The 23,640-nt window shown below is 52.8% G+C and overlaps 10 protein-coding genes across 18 annotated transcripts; 3 read left to right on the top strand and 7 right to left on the bottom strand.

The window, feature by feature from the left end:
* Positions 1–2,234: 2,234 nt before the first annotated feature.
* Positions 2,235–5,826, top strand: PPTG_15029 (hypothetical protein). Its single transcript, XM_008912029.1, has 7 exons — positions 2,235–2,323; positions 2,388–2,549; positions 2,611–2,662; positions 2,737–2,876; positions 2,947–3,125; positions 3,188–3,311; positions 3,379–5,826. The coding sequence occupies exons 1-7, from the start codon at positions 2,309–2,311 to the stop codon at positions 4,999–5,001; spliced, it is 2,295 nt and encodes a 764-aa protein (XP_008910277.1). The 5' UTR covers positions 2,235–2,308; the 3' UTR covers positions 5,002–5,826.
* PPTG_15028 (hypothetical protein) lies at positions 4,964–5,787 on the bottom strand. The gene has a single exon (XM_008912030.1). It carries the CDS (start codon positions 5,684–5,686, stop codon positions 5,054–5,056), a length of 633 nt encoding a protein of 210 aa, XP_008910278.1. The 5' UTR covers positions 5,687–5,787; the 3' UTR covers positions 4,964–5,053.
* On the bottom strand, positions 5,802–8,017 carry PPTG_15027 (hypothetical protein). The gene has a single exon (XM_008912028.1). The coding sequence runs from the start codon at positions 7,766–7,768 to the stop codon at positions 5,930–5,932; it is 1,839 nt and encodes a 612-aa protein (XP_008910276.1). The 5' UTR covers positions 7,769–8,017; the 3' UTR covers positions 5,802–5,929.
* Positions 8,018–8,116: 99 nt separating this feature from the next.
* PPTG_23600 (hypothetical protein) lies at positions 8,117–8,426 on the top strand. The gene has a single exon (XM_008912027.1). It carries the CDS (start codon positions 8,126–8,128, stop codon positions 8,384–8,386), a length of 261 nt encoding a protein of 86 aa, XP_008910275.1. The 5' UTR covers positions 8,117–8,125; the 3' UTR covers positions 8,387–8,426.
* A 263-nt stretch (positions 8,427–8,689) lies between these two features.
* On the bottom strand, positions 8,690–13,941 carry PPTG_15026 (hypothetical protein). 6 transcript variants are annotated; one of them, XM_008912022.1, is made up of 6 exons: positions 10,831–13,941; positions 10,077–10,763; positions 9,882–10,011; positions 9,363–9,816; positions 9,068–9,294; positions 8,690–8,962 (listed from the first exon to the last, which is right to left on the bottom strand). In XM_008912022.1, exons 1-6 carry the CDS (start codon positions 13,820–13,822, stop codon positions 8,818–8,820), a joined length of 4,635 nt encoding a protein of 1,544 aa, XP_008910270.1. In that variant the 5' UTR covers positions 13,823–13,941; the 3' UTR covers positions 8,690–8,817. The 6 variants fall into 6 exon arrangements, with proteins under 6 accessions (XP_008910270.1, XP_008910271.1, XP_008910269.1 ...); XM_008912023.1 differs by having other exon boundaries at positions 8,691–8,962; positions 9,068–9,297; positions 10,077–10,760; XM_008912021.1 differs by having other exon boundaries at positions 8,695–8,962; positions 9,068–9,297.
* Positions 13,942–14,533: 592 nt separating this feature from the next.
* PPTG_15025 (hypothetical protein) lies at positions 14,534–16,180 on the bottom strand. The gene is made up of 2 exons (XM_008912020.1): positions 15,864–16,180; positions 14,534–15,787 (listed from the first exon to the last, which is right to left on the bottom strand). The coding sequence occupies exons 1-2, from the start codon at positions 16,092–16,094 to the stop codon at positions 14,837–14,839; spliced, it is 1,182 nt and encodes a 393-aa protein (XP_008910268.1). The 5' UTR covers positions 16,095–16,180; the 3' UTR covers positions 14,534–14,836.
* Positions 16,181–16,234: 54 nt separating this feature from the next.
* Positions 16,235–18,380, bottom strand: PPTG_15024 (hypothetical protein). Its single transcript, XM_008912019.1, has 2 exons — positions 18,096–18,380; positions 16,235–18,028 (listed from the first exon to the last, which is right to left on the bottom strand). The coding sequence occupies exons 1-2, from the start codon at positions 18,283–18,285 to the stop codon at positions 16,410–16,412; spliced, it is 1,809 nt and encodes a 602-aa protein (XP_008910267.1). The 5' UTR covers positions 18,286–18,380; the 3' UTR covers positions 16,235–16,409.
* A 55-nt stretch (positions 18,381–18,435) lies between these two features.
* PPTG_15023 (hypothetical protein) lies at positions 18,436–20,618 on the top strand. Of its 4 annotated transcripts, XM_008912015.1 has the most exons (6): positions 18,436–18,697; positions 18,773–18,870; positions 18,945–19,047; positions 19,126–19,242; positions 19,302–20,264; positions 20,332–20,618. In XM_008912015.1, the coding sequence occupies exons 1-6, from the start codon at positions 18,641–18,643 to the stop codon at positions 20,437–20,439; spliced, it is 1,446 nt and encodes a 481-aa protein (XP_008910263.1). In that variant the 5' UTR covers positions 18,436–18,640; the 3' UTR covers positions 20,440–20,618. The 4 variants fall into 4 exon arrangements, with proteins under 4 accessions (XP_008910263.1, XP_008910266.1, XP_008910264.1 ...); XM_008912018.1 differs by having other exon boundaries at positions 18,945–19,242; XM_008912016.1 differs by having other exon boundaries at positions 18,436–18,870.
* PPTG_15022 (hypothetical protein) lies at positions 20,254–21,997 on the bottom strand. Its single transcript, XM_008912014.1, has 4 exons — positions 21,794–21,997; positions 21,273–21,727; positions 20,951–21,215; positions 20,254–20,885 (listed from the first exon to the last, which is right to left on the bottom strand). Exons 1-4 carry the CDS (start codon positions 21,839–21,841, stop codon positions 20,616–20,618), a joined length of 1,038 nt encoding a protein of 345 aa, XP_008910262.1. The 5' UTR covers positions 21,842–21,997; the 3' UTR covers positions 20,254–20,615.
* Positions 21,998–22,022: 25 nt separating this feature from the next.
* Positions 22,023–23,637, bottom strand: PPTG_15021 (hypothetical protein). Its single transcript, XM_008912013.1, has one exon. The coding sequence runs from the start codon at positions 23,618–23,620 to the stop codon at positions 22,160–22,162; it is 1,461 nt and encodes a 486-aa protein (XP_008910261.1). The 5' UTR covers positions 23,621–23,637; the 3' UTR covers positions 22,023–22,159.
* Positions 23,638–23,640: the final 3 nt, after the last annotated feature.

Here is a 23,640-nt window from a genome sequence, read left to right as displayed (position 1 = left end):
TTCTTCAGTCAAAGTGGCTCTGAGTTCTTCCCCAAGGCGTTGCAGTGTCTGAGTCACTTCCGTAAACGCAGTCCGGAGATTCAATATTCCGCTCAGTGATACCCTTTAAATACATTCGAATACTTTAATTCAATTATTAATTCTGTCGGCTCAATTATTTTTTGAATTGTACATAATTAACACCTGAATTATTAAGATCAACCACCAATGTCCTATGAGCGTCCACCACCAATGACCAGACTTTAGTCAAACCAAGCAGAAGATCCACCATTTTCATTTTTTTTTTACCTGTTTCACACCACAACAGCCCAACTTGTCGCCCCTCCTGTCCACCATGGTCCTCACAAGCAGCCAAATCTTCACTATGCTCTTCACTGACGTGGGCAGTGGTTTTTTCAAGTGAACCACCTAAGACAAGCAGTACAAGAACGGAAACGGCTACACAAACCTGCTAAACCACCTGCGGCGCAACCACGAAGACAACGAGCAAGATGCCCTGTAAGCACCGCCAGAATCCACTACTACGCCTACACCTAGTGAGCGCGAGAACGAGGGATCTGTACCGGTGGATCGAGTGGGTTGTGTGCGACAGCCTACCCTTCATCATTGTTGAGCGCCGGCTACCCGCAGCAGAACGCAGCTCTCTCGCTAGTGTGTGAAGACACCCAGGTCAGTGTGGTGTAGTAATTCCCACCGCAATTCTAGCTACTAGTGTAGGTAGGATAAACCCACAACAATACGTCTACCAGAACAGTAAACGATCGTTTGGGCGTGATCTGAAGACCCAGACTCAGCCCTTACACCGAGACAGACTGGACCTGCAAATCGCTTATAGGCCAACCAGTAAAAATTAGAACACGCTACTAGCACGAGCAAAGCTAGTATGTGTTATGAATCCTCGTGGTCCCAACAGCGGAAGGGTACCAGGCACAGGTAAGCCTTTTACGAGGGCGCCGAGTGTTCAACACTCGACTGGGAGAATATATGGGAGGCAACTCGCCTTCCCCAATAGGCACAATAAAGCCGTCACGTAAACTTCCGATATATAATCGGCCAGCAAATACACACACACACACACACTCTCTCACTTGGCCTTGCCGGATGAACCCTCGCTAGTAAGCTTCGAGTCCACCGACAGGCATAACACACCCAAACAAGCTTATCCAGACGCTTACCTTGAAGTCGGACCTCGCTCGTGTGCTTGAGTGGAAATTCTGTTCTGTTTGTGGTGCTCTTTCGGGCTCTTCCTAATATGCAATCCTAGTCATGTATACAATTATCAAGTGAACTATGATCCGTTATGGATCGCTGCCTTGTTAGTGATATGATATCACTAACAAGGCAGCCTGTGAACAGTCATAATAAGGTGCTCCACAGAGAGTCGTGCAGCTCGGGAGGCATGCACATGCAGGACGCACGTGCTGATCAGAACGCACGTGCTGCTCGTCGAGACCAGCAGCACGGCTGCATACTACATGTTGACCAGCCTTCGAGAGGAAGAAGGCAGCTACATATGCTTGGCGTTGAAGTAGGATTGGACAGCTAGCACTACGAGATCCTAGGACTGCAGGACTAGTTAGCAGAGCGAGTAGCAAGACTTTAGACGTCTCAGTTGTGGGTGTACCATTAAGAGCACAAATCGAAGGTCAATCTCGTGCCACAGTCTATTGATTCACTTGATGTAAATAAGCCGTAGTACGTCAAACACGAAGGGAAAACGATGGACGATTACGGAGCGGTGATGAAGAGGTGGGCTGCAAACGCTGACGAGATGGGCTATTGAGCTCCCGCGTCCAGCGCGTGTGAGACGATTGATGCATGTGCTAAGTGGGAGTTAGTGAATGGCCAAGAAAGTGTGAAGTACTTTTGCTTTGTGCAGCTGACGAAGGCCATTCGACACGTGTGCAAGGAAGATGTTCTTGGGAAGTTGGCGAAGCCGTTTTTGAATGCGAAGAAGAGAGTGTGCTGTGTAGCGTTTCCGTTTGCCGATGACGGAGCCGAAGAGTGAGTTGTGGATAGAATATGGAAGTTCCGATTGGATCCGGTGCAGATTAAGACTACTAACGGCCAGAATGCCATCCCGCTGTACGTTGCAACGTGCCAGTGGCACGGCGCGCAAGCTGCATGAAGGATGACAGATAAGATCGCTGATCGAGGGACACATCTAGCTTAGCTTACTGAAGTGATTCTTGTGCTTATGCTGAAATTGGTTGTCATACTTTTATTCTATATGATAGTTTTACTGAAATTGATGCAATTCCTATATTTCATATGGTAGTTTTACGTCAAAGCGCCAATATACTTGAAGATGTCTCGGACGAAGGTGCGTACTTGTGCCTGTGGCTACAGCTAGCTTGAGGCTGACAGGCTGTTATGCTGCTTTACAGGAAGCTGTCGTGGTGCTATTGGACGTGGGCGCTTCCATGCGTGTGCCTCTACGCGAGCGCGTCTCTGTTAGTGACAAGAACCGACAAGATATGGACAACGAACTGCAACACACGCGCTTTGCAGCGGCGATGGCGGCCGTAGAGAATGTGGTCCAGCAAAAGGTATTTACGGTAGTATATACGAAATCTACCTTACGTTGGTACTAATATCATGTGCGTACAGCTCTTCTTCAAACCAAAGGACGAAGTGGGCATTGTCGCCTATGGATCGGAAGGTATGGGTACAAAATTCTACTAAGATACTGGAGTTGTGAAAACTAATAAATGCTGTACTGTTTTAATGTTGCAGACACGGACAACCAGCTCAATGAGGAGCAGGGAGAAGAGGAATATAAAAACGTGCAGGTGGTGAACTCCATCGACTCTCCGACGCTGCACATGATCAAGAGACTGAGGGAGTTGAAGCCATCCACGAGCAAGGAGACGAAGGTTCGTGCTTGTTACTGAAGATAACTGAGGGTGCTGTTGATGCTCAGCAGCTTTAATTGTTGTGGTGTAGGTGGATATTCTAGACGGGATGATTGTGGCCTTGGACTTGCTATTCCGTCGGACGGACGGCAAGAAATACGACAAGCGGTTGATGATCATCACCGACGCAGCTGCAAAGATTGCAGATGCAGGAGACCTCGAGTCAGTCGTGACTATGATGCAGAACATGGAAGTAAAGCTCCAAGTCATGTACGTTCGCCAGTAGTATCATTAATGTTGTGGACACTGACATGCATTTTGAACAATTACAGCGGCCTGGACTTCCAGCATACAACGATCAAACCGAAAGACAAGAAAGTGGACGAGGAGATGCCTGAGGCTGCCGTTAAAGACGAACCTATGGAGCCAGCTGCAAGTGGACCGGACAGAATCAAGGTACGCTGTATGGATCCTTCGAGTACTATAGCATTACCTTTAACCCATCAACTATGTGGTTTTGCAGGCTGAAAACGAGAAAATGCTGGTGTCTATTGCGAACGAAGTTGGCGGCGAAGTATGTTCTGTATCCAAGCGCATGCAGTTGCTGGCTCAGGGTATGAAGAAGACTGTGGCTCTGACAACCAAGTTCCGTGGTCCACTGGAGTTTGGAGACACGTTCGGGATCCCTCTGTACTGCTACTTGAAGACCAAAACAGCCACGCTCCCGACACTATCGAAGGAATCGCAGAGTTCGTATGAAAAAGAAACAGCAGGGAAAGTGAAACTCGACCGTCGTTATACGTTGCCCCAAAACATCGACCAGGAAGTTCCTCCTGATGAGCAAGTCAAGGCGTATCGCTACGGCTCGGAAAAAGTCCCGTTCGCTTCTGCAGACATCGAGTTTTTCAAGTTCCAGACGGAGAAATCGCTAAAAACGTTGGGGTTTCTAGATCGGTCTCAGATCAACCACTCGAAGTTTGTAGCTGGCACCGACGTCTTCATCGCTGAGCCGGGCAAGCCTCATGCAGCTACGTGCTTTGCTGCGTTAATCGACGCAATGGTAGATCTCGATCAGGTGCTCATTGCTCGCTTCGTCGCTCGGAAGAATGCTGCACCCAAGATTATCGCCTTGATCCCTCACGCGCCGTCTTCTGGTGAGAATTACTACGCGATGTGGTCCCAGCAATTGCCATACGAAGAAGATATACGCAATTACGAGTTCGCTCCGTTGAAAACACGCAAGTATACCCCCTCAAGTGAGCAGCAGTCGCTGGCAGATAAACTGGTGGATAGTCTGAGTATCCGTGACGACAAGGCCGACGAAGTGGGCGCGTGTTTCAATCCAGTGATCCGACGATTCTTCCATGCAGTGTCCATGCGAGCACTGGACGAATCAGCGGGAGTTCCTGCTCTCCCATCGTATCTGGAGTCGAGTTTGAAGATGGATCCTGGTCGACAAGAGAAGATCTCGAGTCTTATCGAGAGTTTCGGCGATGCTTTCCAGTTGAAGGAAGCGGTGAAGAAAGCTAAAGACCGGAAGAAGAAATCGTTCTGGAGTGACGTCCCCACTGCGTCTATCAAAGAGGAAGATCTTAAAGAAGAGCACCATGAAGGTGCTGGAGATGCTGGTTCTGACTTGGAATTGGACTTGGACGATCTTCTGGACAGCGGGGATGTGACCAGTGTGGGGTCTATGAATCCTATTGCTGACTTTGAGTATTTGGTTGAGTCTTCTCAGTCGAAATTGATTCGTAGACAACAAGTCACGACTGCGGTTACTGGAATGGAGACGCAGATCGAGAAGTTCTTCAGTCAAAGTGGCTCTGAGTTCTTCCCCAAGGCGCTGCAGTGTCTGAGTCACTTCCGTAAACGCAGTCCGGAGATTCAATATTCCGCTCAATTTAACGAGTTTCTGACAAAGTTAAAGACGGTCTTGTCGGAAGATTCCGAAGCGTGGAAGACTGTCAAGACTGCGGACATCAGCTTGTTGAGCTCAGCAGAAGATCCCAGTGTCGACGTCTCGCCTGCTGAAGCGCGTGCTTTCCTACACGGAGAGGAAGAAGTGGATGTCAACTTGGCTGCAGCCTCGCTGTCATCGCAGGTTGAAGCGATGGAGGAAGACGACATGTTCGCAGACTTTGAGTAAGAGCAAGAGAGAAAGTCAACAACAAAATCTGATTCTATGGCACATTTGCAGTTTATGACGCTCCAGGGAACTCGGCCGCCGGGTCGTAGAACTTAGTAGGCGCTTTCCGCCGACCGGAGCGGCGCACCGTAGTGAAGCCATCTTCGTCGACGAGAGGCTCGTCCGGCTCCTGCGTCTCCTCTCTGATAGCACCCAACGCCTCTGCGTTGCCCTCGGCCAGACCGACGCCGTCGTCCTGCGTCTTGATCTTGGCAGCCTTAAGGTCAATGGGGATGAGTGACTGTACCTGGTCGTGCATTGCCTTGACGCGGTCGTATTGGCCCTTCTTGCACTCATCCGCCAGCACAGTAAGAAACTCCGAGATCTCCTCGACGCTGCCGTCCTCACAGATGAGACCGAACTCCGTCTCCACGTAGCCGCCAATGTTGTCGGACATAGCGTCAGCGTACACTGTTTTGTTGTACTTGAAGACATTGAGAATCTCCTCCAGCAGAATCTCGTACTTGCGGCGGGTGTCACCTCCACCCCATTCGCCCTCGATAGCCATTCGCAGCGCCGTCCAGCGAGCCAACGCCAGCTTCACACTGTACTCGAAATAGTCCCATGGTGACTTAATCGTACCCTCCGCAAACTGCTTCGAGTGTTCGTGCGCCACCGCCAGTAAGATGCTCTCCGTGCCGCTCATAGTGTCACCTTCGCTTCAGTTCAATTGTGGACGGATGGACGCCATTCCACGCTTTTCAACCAATCAAAAACGTTAAAAAAAAGTAAAAGAAATAATGTTGAAGACGACAATGTCAATATAGGGGCAAATTTTCGTTGGCACATTTTTATATGAGAATTGGATTATAGTACACTGGCGTGGTTGCTAGTGTCGCTCTCTACGAGCCTCCGACGCTTTAGAACGCACGAACATCAAAACTGTGAGTTACTCCATCACCGACGACGACGCCGGCGTGCCCACACTGGTTCCCCGCGATTGTCGGAGCTCGTCAGCAGCCGAAAACTTGCGCGACTGCTGCTCTAATCTCGCGTCCAGCAGGAGCGTGAGCTCCATGGCTTCACGTGCCGTGGCCTCGGCGTCTTCGCGCGCTTCGATCGCGGCGGTCACGAGACTCTTGGCCTCCTCTATTTGCTTCTCCTGTTCCCGTCCGTTCTTGCGCAATACACAGACCAACTCAATCAGGTCTGAAGGGGGCGATTGCAGCAAAGACTCTGGCAGAAGAGGGTCGCTCAGGTCCTCCAGTTTGTTCCTGGCCTTCTCGAGCTGTGTCGCCGACATGACGCCGTCCACGCCGTGTGTCTGTGTGACGCGCATCTCGGTGTTGCGAATGAACTCCCGGAACTGCTCCATCTCTCGCTTCTGGGCTTCTTCACGCTCCTTCATCTGCTCCAGACGTTTACGCGATCGTCGAGGATGCAGCAGCTTCTCGAGCGAATGTCCCTCTTCTTTGATGCTGCTCGAGATGTTGTAGCTGTCTCGGAAGCTGCTGGAACTGCTGCTCGTATGTAAACCGTAGGCCGAAGATCTGCGTGTCATGCTGGCGCGACTAGCACTACGACTTAATCGCGGGTTCTCGATATGTTCCGACACTCTCCGCTGCACCTCACGCTCGCATTCGAGCTCCTTGGCCTGTTTGTACATGCTGATCTGCTTCTCCATGGCCTCAATAACCTTCTGTGTCCTGTTCTGTACCTCCTGTTCAATGGTTTGCTCCATATCTGCCTGTTTCCTAGACTGCTCTGCTGTCAGCTCCTCAAGCTGACGAAGACGGAACTGGAACTTCCTGTACTCGTCAGCACCGAGTCGTACAACGCCAGAACTGGCGGCTGAGCTCTCAGCACTGCTGGTTCGCCATACGTCGCTGTCGGAGTCGTACTCGTCGCCTGAATCCTCATCTTCCATAGCCAAAACCATTTGCTGGAATGCACGACGTGTCTGTAGAGCAGCTACATTGGCCTCAGTCATCCGAGAGGTACCAGAAGAAGGAGAGACTTCAGAGATCCGAGACGGTGGGGAAGGAATAGAAACGGGGGCTGCAGATACTGGAGTAGGGGGGATAGTTGATGTAATCGTCGTGGACGATTCGGAAATCCGTGCGTTAAGCAGGCTGTGGCCGTCGGACGAGCGTACCGACGAGTTGGTGGCGCGGAATCCCTCCACTAGGGACGTCCGCATGTCGCTCATACGATCGCTCATACGTGACTCGCTGAGACCGGACGTGGTGCTGGTGCCTCGGTATGCGTCGCTGTTGACGCGGTTCTTGTAAGACATGGAGCATTGCAGCTGACGGTACTCGGCGAGGCTGTTGCGGTTATTGCGTGACGACTTGGCACTGTGTCGACTGTTGCGCATGCTGGGGACGCGGCTCTGAGGCGGCGTAATGACCGAGTCTCGGTTATCGGACTCCTCCGAGATCTCCGAGATTTCCGTGTCGTTCTCTCCGCCCGACAAGTTTTCGTTCAGTGTGGGGCTGGTGCTACGCAGCGTGGAGGCTGAGGATCGAACAGAAGACGAGAGGGCGGACGGAGGAGCCTTGATGTTGAGCGCGTTGGACGCTGTGCGAGGCACGACGATCGTCTGCTCCGCCTCGCGTGTGGTTGGTTGCGTCTGACGTCGCGGTTTCCTGTCCGAGTGGTTGCTGTGGCTGCTGCTGAGACTGGCAACCGAATCCGCGTCGGCGTCCGAGTGGCGGTGGTGCTTGCGCAGCGAGAAGCGGTGCGTCTTCCGTGGCTTGCGCTCCGAGGACCGGGAGAACAGCGGCATACGGGAGGGGGGAAGGTACTACGACCGGCGGCGTAGTGGGGGGGGGGGAGGTAGTGCCTATATAAGCTACTGATGCCCAAAGTGTCGAGTGTCTCTCTGTTATTAGGACACACTGGCGATTGTGGCACTAGGGTATAAGCTTTACGTCCTTCCCGCCGCGAGAATCGACGCAAGAGCGGGTAGGAGAGGAGAGCAGTATGGAGAATGACACGGAGCCGGCGACCAGGACTGAAAAAAGCGACTGGCTTCTAAAATAACGAGTGTTGGCAGTTTGGCATGTTTTTAGCCAATCATCGTAGCAAGAGTTGCACCACTGGCCAATCGCTGCTCAGAATGAAAGGCGCAACTGGTCGACACATGCAGGTGCAGAGTCGGGCGCAGCTACAAATGTCGTCTTTGAGTCGTCTGGACGAGCATAAGGGCGTCGCTCGTCAGGTGGCGCAAGTGCGGACTGCGTGGCGCGGAGCCGCTCACTCGCTTCCTGCAATCCAGGCTGGTCCTAAAGGCTCGATTATCGCGGTCGCTCGGATTGTGCCTGCGGGGATTGAAGTCCGCGGCGGTTCTGTGCATTATGCAAATTTTGCGACGGCGGTCTGGACCAGGTCCGCTGTAGCGTAATACTAGAGGAAAGCAGGCAGATGCGTCGCAGTGGAGCCAAACACACATACACTTTATTTGCAGTCGCTGGATTGATTCCTCCCGCTGCGGACGACCGTCCCGGACGAAGATGTATGGGATGCCCGCGGGCTGAAATGGGGCACCGGGGCTTGGGTCGACTCACCGTGTAGGTTCCACAGAGTAGGATAGCCTTCAGTTGACGAGCTGCCCCTTCCAATTCAGCAGTAGAGCGAGAGCAACCCGTTAGACAACATTGCTGTCACCCCGAGACATCCGGTCTGCTTGGTCAAACAGACGCGACCCTTGGGTATAAATTGGTACAGGTTTCAATTATATTGTACGGGCAGTAAACATACAAGCGCATTAAGAGCCTGCGCTTTCTGAAGATGTGTTGTGGCAGGAGTATCACTTTGTGCAAGTCCAGTTGCCGTTTATGCCTCGTCGGCGAACGACCTTGTGATGCTCATGGTCGACAAGGCGCAGCTATCGCAGACGCGCGACGCCTTCTTGCTCGAGCTGTACGAGAGCGTCCACCGCCGCTTTGAGCAATTGCCGCAGACGAGCGACCCGCATAATCTGTCCAGCCACAAACAGCAGACAAGTTAGCAAATGGCACCACGAGACGACGACTCCATGTGTCGAATGCAAGCCAGAGACTGCCAGTGCGTCATGTGTCCGTACCTGCAGTGGTGACGGGGCCGATACACCGCAAAGCTGTGCGTACAGATCGTACAGACATTCGAGACCTTGTCGAACATAAAGATCGGCGCCAACGTCGCCGTCTTGAGGCTGCGACGACGCAAGTCCAGCTCGTCTCCCCCCGAGATGCAATGAGTCAACGCACGGACCCATTCATCTCTCTCGACAAGAGCCTGCGCCTCGAACACGTACGTCGTCTGCGTCCGCATCTTCTGTAAACAACGTTAAATGTGAGTGATCATGTTAAAGTGACAGCAACTTGAAGTTATCGACTCACCGTATCCTGCAGGAACTGCAGTCGAAAGCACTTCTCGTTCTGGAGAGGAGCCACCTCGCACAACTCGATAGGAATCGTCTCCTCTGGCTGCGCAGTCTTGAACGTGGAGCCCAGCGAAATCGTTTGCAGTGACAAGGTGATCCACAGACGTCGAGGCTTCTTGCCAACACTAAAGCTTGAAGTCGGACTGGGACTCATGCTTCCCGCAGCTCCTCCAGACACGTTCAGCCATCCATTCTTGATCACAAAACCTCCTTCCAGCTCGTATCCGCTCGAGCACTCGTCGTCGTTGTCTGTCAGTACCTCGGAACGAACACTAGCACGACGCGGGTGTGTCTTGCCACGGAGATTTCGATCAATACACTCGCTAATATCAGTCGTCCACGCCTTCTTCTCACCCTCGGACTCAGTCAACAGGATGAACGACTTGAGTGGGGAATAGAAGCAGAACGCACTGTACAATTTCAACACGAGTCAGTCATAACGCGTTGGTCAACATCAAAAGACAACGGCACTCACTTGTTGGAATTCACGACTGTCGTAATGACTCCAGGCATCATCTCTGTGTCTTCCGCCACTTTGCACTCCCACAGATCGAGCAAGCGGAATTTCTTCTTGTGCAGACCCCCTTGACGTCCATACACCATCGCTAAAAAAAAGTAACAAATCCGATCAGCAACAAGCATAACCCACAACGTATACAGACTTCCTTACCGTCCTCTAGCAGCACAAAGTAGTACGTCTGCACCTTGCTACGACACACTTTGCGCAGCATCCCGTCACGAACAAAGTGTCGACCACTGAGATCAATCCCCACTTTCGCACTTACAGTGGCCAGAGTGCGAGCATTCTCGCGTCTCTCACTGATCTCCTCGATCTTATGGGCGACTCGATCCACACTGCTTATAGCTGACTGCAGCGGCACGTAGTCGACGTGTTCAGGCGGCGTAGATCCCAGCAGCTCTTGCAGCAGCATCTTGTAGCGTGGAATACGCTCCACTGGCATGTTCAGATAACGTCGTAGGCGGTTCACGTCGGCCTCAGGGGGTAATTCCCGTAGAAAGCCCGCAAACTGAGGCGAATCCAACGCAGTTAGAGCACCACTGTGACGGCTAGCGTACGATGTGTAGAGCTGCATCAACGGAGCATATGCGTGGAAGATCGCGCCAGCACGGTGCACTCGTACGCCTGGAAACTCAGGAGATTCACCCTTCTTCTGGCCATTCTCAGCATTCGGCGGTTGTGTCGAAGTCGTGGTTTCTTCAAGATGACGCGACAAATGGTCCAGAAGCTGCTGGTTGAGCGTGTAGATCTGGTCCACGCTGCTGAAAAAGATGGACAGATCGGCGTCCATGACCAGCATCTTGGGGGCCTGAGTTGACGCAGAGTTCGCTGCTGCTGCTGCAACACCATACGAGGTCGTTAGTAGTGTACAAGCTAGTGTTTTTAACACTTTCGTCTGACGTACCTGGGCCGATATTGCCGCTGCTTCCCGCTCGACGACGGATTCGACTTGGAACTGCAGACCCGCTCGAAGTATTAACTGTTCCAAGTACAGGGCGCATGGATCCTCTGCGTTTATTCTGGCGACGACGGTACATCTGACGTCCCTCAAGCTGACGTAGCAGCAGCGGCTGAACAAACAGGCGAATACACTCGCCCAAACACTGAACGTAGCTCTCCTCCGAGCGGATAACCTCTTTCAGAATCTGACGACGTCGACGTTCCAGTAAAAACGCCTCGCGATCATCTCCTGCGGCCTGAGCCATCTCCATCGACAGCTCCGCATCTGTGGCACGTCCGCGATCAAGAGAAGACAAGCGACGTCGTTCAGGAGCGCCGATAAACGATCCAGTGGTTATCACAGACATCGACGCTCGCACGTTGGTTGGAGGCAGACTCATACTCAAACTCAAAATGCCGCTTTGAGCCAATGAACCAGGGAAATCCGTCACGCGCGAGCGTCGCATGCGGTGCAGCGCCTTGTCGGCCGAGCTCTGGATCGCCACACGCCACGCCACTTCCTCTTGGATAGTTGTAGCACACAATATCCACTCGGTCTCCTGCATGGCCGCCGCGTTCGAAGACGACGACGACGTTGGGGACGACGATGGAGCAGGAACGAGCGGAGGTGGCGAAACCAGCGGCATCGCACCTTCAGCAGAGACTCCGGGTGGGAGTGCAGACTCTCGACGACGAGATACAGCGTCATTCAAGCGACTGACAGCTAGCTTCAACGGCGAGAGCTTGCTCCTGTTTTGTCGGACAGCAATTTGACTTAAACGTCTCTGCATGGGGCTCCCTTTGAGCGCGTTCGCTCCATTGGCGCCTGCTTTGTTCTTGGGATCCGTCTCATCGTACTCGGTCGTCGAAATCTGGAAGCAAAAGCGGTTCTTGTGTGCTCGACTATCCGATCGATGGATGACGATGGCTCCGGCAAGATTCAGCTCGTCGGTGCAGCACCGTGACGTATTGCTGTTCGTCAGAGCGCTCCCGCTACTTCCGGAACTAGTAAGTCCTGCCGCGTTCCCGTTCTGATCTGCGCTAGCTGCACCTGTATCCACCGTGAACTGCTTGAGTACACCTGCTCGAAGCTCATAATAATGCTCACTCCACTTGTTAAAGCGTCGACGTCGCAGCACGCCACGAAACTCTACAACTCGAGACAACCAATGCATTGCAATTTGACGCACAAGATCCAGCACCTTGAAGCACGGTTTGCACACACGCTCGGTACGAGAAGACTCGCCAACAAACAACGGTGCACGTCCAGACGAGCAGGTGTCACAAACGACCGCTCCACAGCGACGACAGTGGTGTTTTCTTCGATAATACGCACGGAAAGAAGCCTTGCAATTGATGCAGGACTCAGCCATCTCGTCAGGAACCCACAGAGCTGCAGCGTCCGCAGGACCTTCGCACGATTCGAGGTTGTTACCCTCGCCATCAGCTTCATCTCCCGTCCCAGCTTTCTTCTGCTTCTGAGCTTCTTTGACAGCACTTGCAATGGCGTCTACCCACTCGCGCTGTGCCTCTGGGGTCTCTGTGAACAAGATAAACGTTTTCTCTCGACTGGTAACAACGAAGCCGCAGTCCTTACGACGCTTAGCCTGCTGATCAAACAGAGCTTGAACAGGAGCAGGTAACTCGGTCTTGACGCCCACAGCCTTGGACTGTAAGTGGACAATGCGTCGCACCCGGTAGCCGCCATTGATCAGCACATTACTGTACAGTAAAATGTCGTTAAACAAGTGAATCATCACGTCTTCTTGTCTCTTGGTGGACATTTTGATGAGTTTTCCTGATTTCAGCAGTCTCCTGTCCGCTGTAAACAGCGAGAGTTGGCCAGAGAACTTCTGCTGAGCTTGTAGCACAGTCTCGAGGTTCTCCTGACGCCGCACAGTCTCATTGATGCCAGATGCGACGGTGCGTACGCGACTCACTGCCTCAGTAAGGAACGATGCGTCTGGATGTTCTGGTGGCGTGAGCTCGCACAGTCTCTCAAGCAGCAACTTGTAGCGAGGGATACGCTGGATCGGCATGATCAACAAGCTCTCGAACGGTTTGGACGAGCCGCTTTTCTCTCGACAGGAATCGAGGAATTGCGAGAAGCCCAGACGCGTATCACGTCGGAAGTTCTGCAGTAGTGCTGCCACTTCCTCGTAGTCCTTGGCGTAGTCTCCGTACAGCTTGAACAGTGGCGCATAGCGACAGAATATAGCGCCCACTCCTGCTGCCTCGCTCTGAACTGCGACGGGCATAGAACTTTTAAAGCTGTTCGTGCGTGTCAAACCCTTAGTAGCTTCTCCGATCCTCTTCTCCGCTACGCTTTTGAAGCTGCTCGTGCGTGTCAAACCCTTAGTAGCTTCTCCGATCCTCTTCTCCGCTACGCTTTTGAAGCTTTTCGTGCGGCTCAAACTCTTCGGCGCAGCTTCGGTCTTTGTCTCTCCAGCTCGTCGTTGTCGAATCTCCTCTAGATCTTCCAGTAACTTCGAGTTGAGCATGACCAGATGTCTCAAGTTGTTGAAGAAGACAGCGATCTGTGCGTCCTCCATGATGCGGTACGTCTTGTCCTCTAGAGCTACGATATAGTGGTCGTTGAGCGTACAGATGTCGGTCACATAACTTTTCTCGGTCTCACAGATCTCTTCGATGACGAGCGCGCGCAGTCTCGCCTGCTTGGCCTCTGGAGAGTCCGGATCCACGTCAATATTTTCCTCCTGGTTATCCTCTGCATTGTCCGCTTCCTCATCGTCCTCAATGTCCACCTGATTGTCCTCTACCAGCTCGACGTCCAACGAAGAGGTCCAATCATCTGCGCTGCTGGCCACCAGGTCTTTCGGATCGAATAGTACTATTCCAGGACGCAGAGTTACCTTCTTGCGCGAAGGTTTGGCATCCCCGCGTCGGCGTCGCGGCGCACGTGAAGTCTCGACCACCGTCTGTTGCTGGCTGCTCATGGACGTGTAACTTACGAGAATGAAGACGCTGGCGCCTTTCCGCGCTGCTGCCTCGCACGGGCAGCTCAAGCCGCGTACTGAACACCAGTGCGACCGGCGGTTCCGTGGACGTTATTTCGATATTCTACAGAAAAATGGCCAGATCGGTGGCGCCGTGGATGTATTGGGCTTCAGTATGATCGGATAAGCAAGGGTATATATTTTTAGATAGATTGAGGTGTGGGAGTTTTGCTCGGCTTGGAAAGTGTAACATGCTGCGTTTATGCAGAGTATGCGATTTCGATCACTGACGTGGCGATGTTGAAGTCGGAAAGTAGACGAAGCGAGGCGACATCAAGAAGATCACAGCTTATCGTCATCCAGGAGAGATGACCCGTTTTGGCTCGGACAGCGGAGTAGCCGTTCTGACTACTGCACTGCAACTCGCTGGCGCTCCCAAGGCTGATAGTTCACGATGAGACCTTCCTCGTCAAGCCCAAAAGATCTTTTGCAGCCCTGTCCATTGCGACGCTCATTTGTTCTAATGCCACTTGTTGAGGCTGCCGTATTCGATTTTAGCATCGGCGCTGACCATCGCAGCATCGAACGAGGGAGAAGCACAGCGGCGAGGACTTGTACGGAGCAATATCCAGGGCAACTTGAGAACTTTTGCGTAATGTGAGGCGGTGCTCACCACGTAGGACGAAATTACTCGCGCAATTAGCGGCACAGGCTGCGTCGGCTTCCTATAGATTCTAGAGAACTCTTTTAGTGTCATAATTACGGAACACCTAGCACTACCAGTTCGATGGCATGTGTTCCGGTGCACTGCCGTAGTAAGCGACATATACAATAATTGCATTAGCGCAGGAATCAACAGCCTCACGAAGAAACCGTAAGTGAGGGACCCTTTACCAGGAAACACAGTACAAGGCACACAAACTCGTTTCATTTCACCCGCGCACATCTCTTTGCCTTTACTGTCGCTTAATGAGCAAATGACACCGGTTTCTTCAGTTTACGTGCTCGCCTCCTCTATTCAACCTTGGTGGTCTTCTTGGAAGGAGTCTCAGCAAGGCGCTTGAGCGTCAAGTGGCCGGACCAGAGGTTCACAGAGCCCAGAATGCTGAGATAGCCCAAGGTGCGGAACATGGTCAGCTCCAGCCAGTACAAGCCGAAAAGAGCAAAGATGCCGCCCAGAGATGCCAGGAACACGCAGCCAAAAACGAACACAGAGCCTTCGAACAGGCGCTTGACGTTGAGTCCAAGACGCGCCACAAACACCAGGAACAAGGCCAACGGGGCCAGAACGGCGCCCATGAAGGCCAGAGACACGACCACAGGCGGCCGCGGGTCCTGCTCGCGCATGACGTGCTTAATTTCGGGCAGAGCCTGGAGCGTCGTGTCGCTCTCGTACAGCAGGTGCTTCTTGTAGAGCGGCGAGGGCGTCTCAGGCGGGGCCGCGCCAAGCTGCAGCTCCACGTTGCCCAGGTCCCACACAATGGCCTTCTCGAACGTAGAGGCGCCCAGAATGAGCTCCACATGGTGCTTGCCCGAGTTGTAGCCGAACTTCTTGCTTAGTGCTGCAAATTTCAGCGTCGTGCTGTGGGTCAGGCTAGTGTCGGCAGTCAGTACAAAGTACGTGTCCGTCTTCTCCGTAGCGTGCGTGAAGCGGAGGAACGCCTGGTGCGCCGCCACGGGCGTCTTGTCGTGTACCTGTTGCAGCTTCACCTCCATCTTGAGCGTATCCTCCGCAGCAGCGTTGAAGTTCTGACCCGTGAGCTTGTCGCCCAGCTTGAGCTTCTTACCGTTAGCAGTAGCGCTCGCAACCTCCACAGGCGTCGTCACCTTGAGCTGAAGCACCTCGTAGGCGCTCTGCTTAGTCTCCTCGTCCACTGCCGACACCTTAAGCTTGTACATGCCAGCCTGCAGCTTCTGGTCGCCCGCCAGTTTTGTCACGAACTTGCTGCCATCACCTTTGAGCGTCTGCACCGCGATGTCCACATAGAAATCAGTGAAAACTACAGACTACATGCTATCTTTATTCGTGACTGCAACGCACCAGTCCAGAGAGCACAGCAGCACCCGTTGTGTCCACGAGCGTCTCCAGCGTGAGCTGTTTGAGCTTGGGTTGCTTGGGTGTCACCAGGACGGCCACCTCCAGCGCATCGGACGTTAGCGCCACGCGGGAAGAGGCCAGCTTCATGTTAACGTTGAGAGCGGCATCCACCGAAAGCGACACCAGCAGCAGCACGGCACCGCATGCGGCCAGCAGCCGAGTCGAGAGCGCCATCGTCAGTCTCTCTTCCTTCAGAATTGACCGCGTGGCAGCAAGATATGACGAGCACAAGGATTTCCACCAATGGGGTACATCCACGCTTTTAGTCTCTGCTTTAGCATTTTTTGCGAAGTTTTAGCTTTTGACAAATCAGAACGTGTTGATCCAACAAAATAAGTCATTCAAAAAAGGAAAAGCTGAGCGGAAAAGCGCTTTTCTCAAAATGTTCTAATACTCGCAAACTAAGAAAAAGTGTTTTCTTCCTTGAAACTTCAACTTTTTACAAACGACCTACTTGCCGCCACATGCATAATACAAGCCTCACTTGCCTCACGTGTACGCTTCGAACTCGTCGATCCACTCGTGGATCATTTTAATCTCAGTCTTGCGCGCGGATATGACCGACGGTGGGTCCTTTGGGTGGCTGAAAAACAGATCCAGGTGGTGAGCGCCCTCGGCAATTTCAACGATCGTCACCTTTGAGTCCTTGGGGGCGTGTAGGACACCGGCACTGCTCCACGGATCCAGCAGTCCATTACTGAAGACGATGTTGGACGCTGATCGCAGCATATCGTCGCCATAGCTCACGCGGATCCCATCCGGGTCGGGTGTCGTGTGCCAGTCGCGTTGGCAATGCGCTCGGATCTCCTCAAACGTGGTGTTACGCGACCAGAACATGTCCGTCTTGCCGTTCGTGGTGAAGTACGTCTCCTGTGGTAGCATCTCAGTGCAGTATTGGTAGTCCCAGATACCGTCATAGTCCCACAAAGTAGGAATCTTAAAGCAGGTCAAGTCCCCAGTCGCGTTGTGGAACACGTTGGCGGCATCTCGAAGTGCCTCCAACAGCGTCGTATCCACACCTTCCTGTCTGAAAGTTGACGTTGAGAAGTCGCCAGCCAAATATGAGCAGGCTTCGCGTACAGGCCATGCAGGAAGCTCCACTGCACCTCCTGTAAGGTAGCTGGACGGATACGGAAAATCGCCCATTGCCAATGTGTCGAAGGCAAACAATACCGACATGGCCAAGTCCTCGCCCTGTTCCTCTTTTGTCAACGGCTCACATAGTCTGAAAACTGAAGACAACGTGGAGCGTCCACTCTCCGTCTTGGCAAGTTCAAATATTTGTGGCCACGATTTCTGGGCGTTTAGCACACAATTCTTCGCTGATCCTGCAGCTGGAGATGCATCTCTGGTCACCACTTGCCAGTACTTCTGGCCGTCGAAAGCAGGGAAACCACCGAAGCCGTAGATTGGAGCCGACGCGGCGATAGCACCCGCGATAATGCCTGGATATTTCATGCGGAACCAAGCTGAGAGCATACCTCCATAGCTCCCACCGAATGCGATGACTGGGTGATTGAAGGCGTCGTGCTTCTTCTGTAGATGATAAATAAGTTCCGTGTAGTCGGCGAGTGCTTGGTCATGACTAAGATAGCCCAGATGGTCCATGTATTTGTCCCCGAACGGGAAGCTTTTGCCATAATAGCGGTGCTCAGCAAACACAACAAGAGCTTTGAAAGCCTGTGCGTTCTCCCAGATGAGTCCAGTGTGGTTGGCATACAGCGTCACGTCGCCTTCGTTGCCCGTGTAGAAAAACACGGGTGCTTTCTTGTCCTTCGGGTCCCAGAACTGTGTATTTAGCAAGTATCGCTGCTTGTAGGTTGCTGGTAGACCACTAGGCGGGGCGTTGGGATCAGCATTATCCACTGCCTCCGCTGGGAGCCACGAGAAGTGGTCGATGCGCTGCTCGATCCAGAGTTCCGAGCAATTAGTGGCATCTGCGCGGATCTGAGGCGCCACGGGCGTTGCAATGGGTTTGATTGTGCCCAATGAGCTGCGCGGGAGGTCTGCCGTGGTGACGAGGTGTTGCGTGTGGATCAGCACGAGCACGCCGATGAGCAGCGCGAGTCCGCCGAACGCCACGACGCTGGCTGGCGCATAGTTGAACACTGAACAGGAGGGTTAGTATCAGTGAGAAGCGCTAATACAACAAGAACAAGATAGCTAGCTACGCACGGGTATTGTAGATAGTCTCGTAGGACTGCGGCGCGTTGAGACTCTGCCAGCGGTTGATACGCACGCGTCTGGAGCTGGTCGTCGAGCCAGCGGATGAGCCCACGGAGCGCGCGAGCAGCGGACGTGCCTCTCCCATGCCCATGATGTCCGAGTGAGGCTCCTGAGTTAATAATGCCCTTGTGACACTCATACACCGCCGGTGTCGGTGCCAATACAAAATGACTGGCAAAGGTCTCAGTGAGGTCACTCCGCGATCTATCTGAGCAAGCTCCGCCTAATGCTTCGAATTTCTGAGTTGTGCCTCGGCTATGCTAAATTGTGTATTACACACAGTGAGGGACGCTCCAGACGTGTTTGGGACACCATCTGGAGCGTATACTATACGTCGTATAGTGAGTCTCACAAGCTACATAGGACACGAACCGCACCTTAGCTCGCGATCAAAGCAGGTTCAAGCTTGCCAATCTCCGCGTGACATCTGCGGCGTTCCGAGCTCGTTCCAACTCATTTCCACTCCCCCCAGTCGCCGGCCACGTGACGAGAGCATGCACTACAAAACGCACATGCCGGCGCGGTTCTCCATCGATGACCAGATGGCCGAGGTGCGGCGCCTCACTCGACACTTGTAGAAGAATTCCCTGATATGTCCTGACCTCTCTTGTTCTTCTCGACTGCAGGCGCTGGCATCGCAGGAGCTCATGGGCAGCCGCCAGCGAAAGAACTTCCTCAAGCTTTTCCGCAAATACTCTAAGGTCAAGAAGACCTCCATCGACTGGTATGGCCTAACAGTCCGTCATTAAAAAGGGTTGGAGCACTTACCATAGTGCTGTATTGCTATTGCTACTGCAGGAACTCAGTGAAGCCACCGACTAATGGCATGCTGACGAGCAACTCGTCGGTGGAAAGCTGCCCTAACGACATGAACCTTCGTCACGAGCTGTTGGACAAGCTGGTATACTCTGATTACGTGGCTTTTAACGTGGTAATGACGATGCAGGAGTAATATTGATTGTTTTGCATGTTTGCACAGGTCATTTTGAAACTCAATGGCGGGCTCGGTACGACGCTGGGCTGCGAAGGACCCAAGAGCGCGATCGAAGTGCGCCAGGACCTGTCCTTCCTTGATCTTACTGTGCGCCAAGTGGAGGTATGCAGGTTTTTGCACTATGGACTGCATTTGTGATGCTAATATGCTTGCTGCAATAGTATTTGAACAGCGTGTACGGTGTGGACGTGCCGCTGGTGTTCATGAACTCGTTCAACACCCACGAGGAGACTGTACGCATCATCCGCAAGTACCGTATGCACAATCTGAGCATTCACACGTTCAACCAGAGCTGTTACCCGTTCATCATCAAGGAGACGATGTTGCCGCTGCCGAACACTAAGTATGACCGCTCTACACGCGAGAAGTGGTTCCCACCTGGCCACGGTGACGTTTACAATGCATTGTTTGAGTCCGGATTGCTGGAAAATCTAATTAACCAAGGCAAGGAGTACATCTTCATCTCGAACGTGGACAATCTTGGCGCCACAGTGAACCTGGACATGCTCTACCACATGATCAACGAGGACTCTGAGTTTGTGATGGAGGTGACCGAGAAGACCCGCGCTGATGTCCAGGGAGGCACACTGGTGAGCTACAAGGACAAGCCTCATCTCCTAGAAGCCAGCCAGGTGCCACCGGGCCATTTGGACGACTTCCGAGCCATCAACAAGTTCGAGACGTTCAACACAAACAACCTGTGGGTCAATCTACGCGCAATCCAGAGGCTGGTAGCTCAAGATCTCATCGACATGGAGCCTCTCGTGACTTTCCGCACTGTAAGGAACCACAAGGTTGTGCAGCTGGAGACAGCAGCAGGTGAGGCGATCCACCTTTTTAAGAACTTCATCGGACTTAAGGTGCCTCGCTCGCGTTTCCTGCCGGTCAAGTCCTCGTCGGATCTCTTCCTCGTGCAGTCAAATCTGTACCAGATTAAGCACGGTAGTCTGATCATGAACCCGGCACGAACCACACCTACGATCCCCATCGTGAAGCTTGGGCTAGAGTTTCAGAGCGCAAAGGAGTACCTGGCACGCTTCGAGCACGGCATCCCGAACATCACGGAGCTAGACCACCTCACAGTCGCCGGCGACGTCAAGTTCGGGTCCAATATCACACTCAAGGTAAGTTCCATTCAACCTGTGGATTGCTATAGAATTAATGCTCATCATGGTATGCTGTACGTTGTAGGGAACGGTGATTCTTGTAGCGAATGAAGGTGCTCACATTGATCTGCCGGACGGAACGGTGCTAGAAAACAAGGTGGTGACTGGCAATCTGCGCATCTTGGATCACTAAGCGCAGAGAAGGACCGAGAATAAAGAGTGTGCGTATTTGTACTTGATGCGCTGGAGGCAGAGGAGACTGTAGGCGATGAATACATGCAAATGCCTTGCCCCCATAACTTTTTTCTGTTATACAATGAGATTACATTCCTAGCTTTCGTATGCGAAAGCTCCCAATTTGTCCAATGCCTAATAGACGGCAACGACGTGCTTGCAGATCGGGCATTGGCGGTGACACATGAGCCACTGGTCGATGCACTCGCGGTGGTAGAAGTGCAGACACGGAAGTGCGCGCACTTCTTCCTCCGCTTCGAACTCATCACAGCACACTGCACACACCGTGTTGTTAACCTCGCTGTCCTCTTCCGCGTGGTTTTCCTCGACGTGTTCGCGGATTTGGTACTTGAACGTCGGAAGCGCAATGATCTGCGGGTATGGGAGGCCATCCCAGCTCTCAGTCTGCAACAATCAAAGAGAAAAATTAGCGAAGACAGATACAACGAAAAAATGTTACGATAACTTACATCAACTTGCTGCGAGCGTAGCTCGTTGATGCGCCGTAGCAGTGACAGGAAGCGCAGTTTGCTCTGGCCCTCCGCGGCATTATCTACAGCCTCGTCCGTAGCTGAAGTTGAAGTGGTTCCGAGCAAGTTGAGGTGGCGCCGCACCAGTGAGAAGAGTTTGTTGTCACTCTCCACAGCGTCAACATCCACTGCCGGCTCCTCACAAACTGATCCTCTGGAAGTAGGGAGAGACCCCAGCAGTTGACGAAGTGCTGCATTCACCACACTACACACAATAGTGAGAGCAGGAACAGATTAAGGCACCGACATCACATCAACTTACAGCGAAGGTTGTGTCTCCGTATCCGCCTCAGTTGACGCTTGACGAAGCGAGCGGATGAAGGCCAAGTCCAGCTCTCCGTTGACTGGCGGCATGTTCTGCGAATTGTTATTAGCCTCGTCGATGTCTGCGGCAGCGATCGAAATGAGGCCAGCAGGCGACAGTTGCGCGTTCACAGGAGAGTCCATGTCCTCCACACGCAGGTTGTCCATATCGTCTAATGCCATGCCGTCAGGTCCTAGCAGAGCTGCCAACTGCGACGACAGCGTCGGGATCGAGAGGCGGCGACTCGCGTGCTCATCTCCAGCCAGAGCAGCAGCTAGCACGCTGTTCTTCTTCTTGCCCTCGTCCTCGGGCTCGACGTCCGACGTGTCCGCTTCCTCCATGGCACGCGCAATTTCCTGAGAGCTGGCAGTATCTTCTTCCCAGTAGCTGGAGGCTTGTGGGTCCACGCGCGGCTGCAACAAAAACAGAAAAGGTTTAGTAATGATACATCATTTGTGTCGAGGCTGTGGAGCGCGTACGTGGAGCGTTTGGGGCATGCGCGAGCCGTACAGCGATCGGAGGAACATGTTGGGGCTGGAGAGAAGATATGGATCTAACTGCAAGGTGTGGATCTCTCAATACCAGCGACTAGACGCGAGCGTCTTCTCCCGTTATTTCTTCTGCTTGAATGAAGAAAAATACTCCATGCTGCTGATGGCTCATCTGAATGTGGTAATTTAACTTGTTTCTAGTATGCAAAGATTGATCCGTGTAACTTTTGTGACCTGTTTTGTAGGTTTTTGTCCTACCCATTAAACCCTCCATTCATCATAGTATATTCATTATAACAGGTCAATGATCCGTATTTGTCAACAAGTGTAGCCATCTGACGAAATCATGGCGATCTACCGTGTCGGCTCCATCGGATCGAAGTGGTACGTCGCTAGCGACGCCGGAGCAAGGTAATCCGACGTGATGTCATTGTCCAAAGTTTCGAGTGCAGTTGTCTCTTGTCTCCTCTTGAATTCCAGCCGGCTGTAGCTCTTGATCAACGCGTGGAAGGCCTTTAGCCATTGTGGCGGACTCAGCAGTTCAGTCCGCCCACCTTCCTTGCTGCCACTTGGAGAGAATGAGAAGAGTAGATCGATATACTTTTGCACGTACTGATTCAGACGCGGAAGTCCCATGTCGTCATCTGCCAGCGGTTGCAACAGTGAGGTATCGTTCAAGACGTCGTCTGCGCTGATATCCGAGTCCAATGCGTCCAGAAGATTCTCCAACAGCGCCTCTGGTCGTCCATCAGTTGTGGCAGTACGTCTAGAAACCACGACTACGCTGTGTGAAGGATCCAAGTTGAACACCCGCCGTTCCTTGCTTAGATTCGCTGCACTAAGCGCGTCACGCATGCGGCAGGACCCAACGGTACTAGCACGCAAAGATCGGAACAGAGTCGTTAAGCGCGTCTCTAGCGACTTGCAGTATGTTACTGTTGCTGAGCGTAAGGGTCCAGATCCCTGCGTCTTCATCGAAACATGCAAGATCTCGTCGGGTGCTGGAACAACATACACCACTAACGGGACACAGCGACCAGGAGCAAAAGCATTCCCACCTCCACTCGAAGACGACGAGCTCTTCGAGTGGTTGCTATCGCGCTTGGAATGCTTGGTCGACGTCGGTACAAAACTCTGCAGCTGAGCCTTCTCCATAGCCATTGTACGAACCTCTTTCAGTACGTTCGTTGTGACTCGTGCATCTTCCTTCATCACTATTAGCATATTGCAGCTGGAGTAGAGCAGCACTTGCATCTTAAGCTTTTCACGCTCAAACGTATCCATCTCGTTGCGAATCCGTTGCGTCTCATTTAGTGGCGACTGCTCATCAACTTCGTCTCCAGTCGTCGATTGTCTTCGAGCCGACGGTTTGTTCCTGTTACTGCTATTTGGCGTCCCCATTTTGGTTGCTTGTGGACTGTAGCACACACTGTCAGGCCGTACCAAACCCAGTAGATAGATGCATCTTGCCACGTCGTCGTAGTAGAGGTGAACACTTGCTGGCAGTCTGACATCCTTCACTGTCGTCGCGTTTTGCATTTCGTCATCTCGAAACACGTTGCGCCCGATGACACGGTTGGCAAAGGCGAAAGTGTGCGAGGAAGACGATGAACTGGTGCTAAGAAATCCAACGACTGCCACGTTCTTGTTTTGTAGCGACTGCAGCGCGGCAAGTGGGGAGCTACGACCAAGCTCGGGGGGATAGACACGAATAGGTTCATTTAGACTGCGGTCGAAGGGCAGCGGCGGCGGTGCGTGGCGCGAAGACGAGGAAGAAGACGCGGACTGCCGCCCGCCATTGCGGCCTCCAGGCATGCTTCCGATAGACAGCGAAA

Source organism: Phytophthora parasitica (assembly GCF_000247585.1).
Source record: "Phytophthora parasitica INRA-310 unplaced genomic scaffold supercont2.44, whole genome shotgun sequence".
Classification (NCBI taxonomy): Eukaryota; Oomycota; class Peronosporomycetes; order Peronosporales; family Peronosporaceae; genus Phytophthora; species Phytophthora nicotianae.
This window is presented reverse-complemented; position numbering and strand designations above follow the sequence as displayed.

Excerpts from the sequence above, each read along its gene's own strand:
- PPTG_15029 (XM_008912029.1), top strand. Across the intron at positions 2,877-2,946 it reads CCACGAGCAAGGAGACGAAG|GTGGATATTCTAGACGGGAT; the intron begins GTTCGTGCTTGT and ends GTTGTGGTGTAG. Across the intron at positions 3,312-3,378 it reads GTGGACCGGACAGAATCAAG|GCTGAAAACGAGAAAATGCT; the intron begins GTACGCTGTATG and ends GTGGTTTTGCAG.
- PPTG_15028 (XM_008912030.1), bottom strand. The coding sequence starts at position 5,686 with ATGAGCGGCACGGAGAGCATCTTACTGGCGGTGGCGCACGAACACTCG.
- PPTG_15027 (XM_008912028.1), bottom strand. The coding sequence starts at position 7,768 with ATGCCGCTGTTCTCCCGGTCCTCGGAGCGCAAGCCACGGAAGACGCAC.
- PPTG_23600 (XM_008912027.1), top strand. The coding sequence starts at position 8,126 with ATGCAGGTGCAGAGTCGGGCGCAGCTACAAATGTCGTCTTTGAGTCGT.
- PPTG_15026 (XM_008912021.1), bottom strand. The coding sequence starts at position 13,822 with ATGAGCAGCCAGCAACAGACGGTGGTCGAGACTTCACGTGCGCCGCGA. Across the intron at positions 9,298-9,362 it reads TGCAGTTCCTGCAGGATACG|AAGATGCGGACGCAGACGAC; the intron begins GTGAGTCGATAA and ends CGTTGTTTACAG. Across the intron at positions 8,963-9,067 it reads CGGCCCCGTCACCACTGCAG|ATTATGCGGGTCGCTCGTCT; the intron begins GTACGGACACAT and ends GTGGCTGGACAG.
- PPTG_15025 (XM_008912020.1), bottom strand. The coding sequence starts at position 16,094 with ATGGCGCTCTCGACTCGGCTGCTGGCCGCATGCGGTGCCGTGCTGCTG. Across the intron at positions 15,788-15,863 it reads CTGCTGTGCTCTCTGGACTG|ACGCTCAAAGGTGATGGCAG; the intron begins GTGCGTTGCAGT and ends ATCGCGGTGCAG.
- PPTG_15024 (XM_008912019.1), bottom strand. The coding sequence starts at position 18,285 with ATGAGTGTCACAAGGGCATTATTAACTCAGGAGCCTCACTCGGACATC. Across the intron at positions 18,029-18,095 it reads CGAGACTATCTACAATACCC|TGTTCAACTATGCGCCAGCC; the intron begins GTGCGTAGCTAG and ends CCTCCTGTTCAG.
- PPTG_15023 (XM_008912015.1), top strand. The coding sequence starts at position 18,641 with ATGCACTACAAAACGCACATGCCGGCGCGGTTCTCCATCGATGACCAG. Across the intron at positions 19,048-19,125 it reads ACGAGCTGTTGGACAAGCTG|GTCATTTTGAAACTCAATGG; the intron begins GTATACTCTGAT and ends ATGTTTGCACAG. Across the intron at positions 20,265-20,331 it reads GGTCCAATATCACACTCAAG|GGAACGGTGATTCTTGTAGC; the intron begins GTAAGTTCCATT and ends TGTACGTTGTAG.
- PPTG_15022 (XM_008912014.1), bottom strand. The coding sequence starts at position 21,841 with ATGTTCCTCCGATCGCTGTACGGCTCGCGCATGCCCCAAACGCTCCAC. Across the intron at positions 21,216-21,272 it reads ACGGAGACACAACCTTCGCT|TGTGGTGAATGCAGCACTTC; the intron begins GTAAGTTGATGT and ends TATTGTGTGTAG. Across the intron at positions 20,886-20,950 it reads TACGCTCGCAGCAAGTTGAT|ACTGAGAGCTGGGATGGCCT; the intron begins GTAAGTTATCGT and ends TGATTGTTGCAG.
- PPTG_15021 (XM_008912013.1), bottom strand. The coding sequence starts at position 23,620 with ATGCCTGGAGGCCGCAATGGCGGGCGGCAGTCCGCGTCTTCTTCCTCG.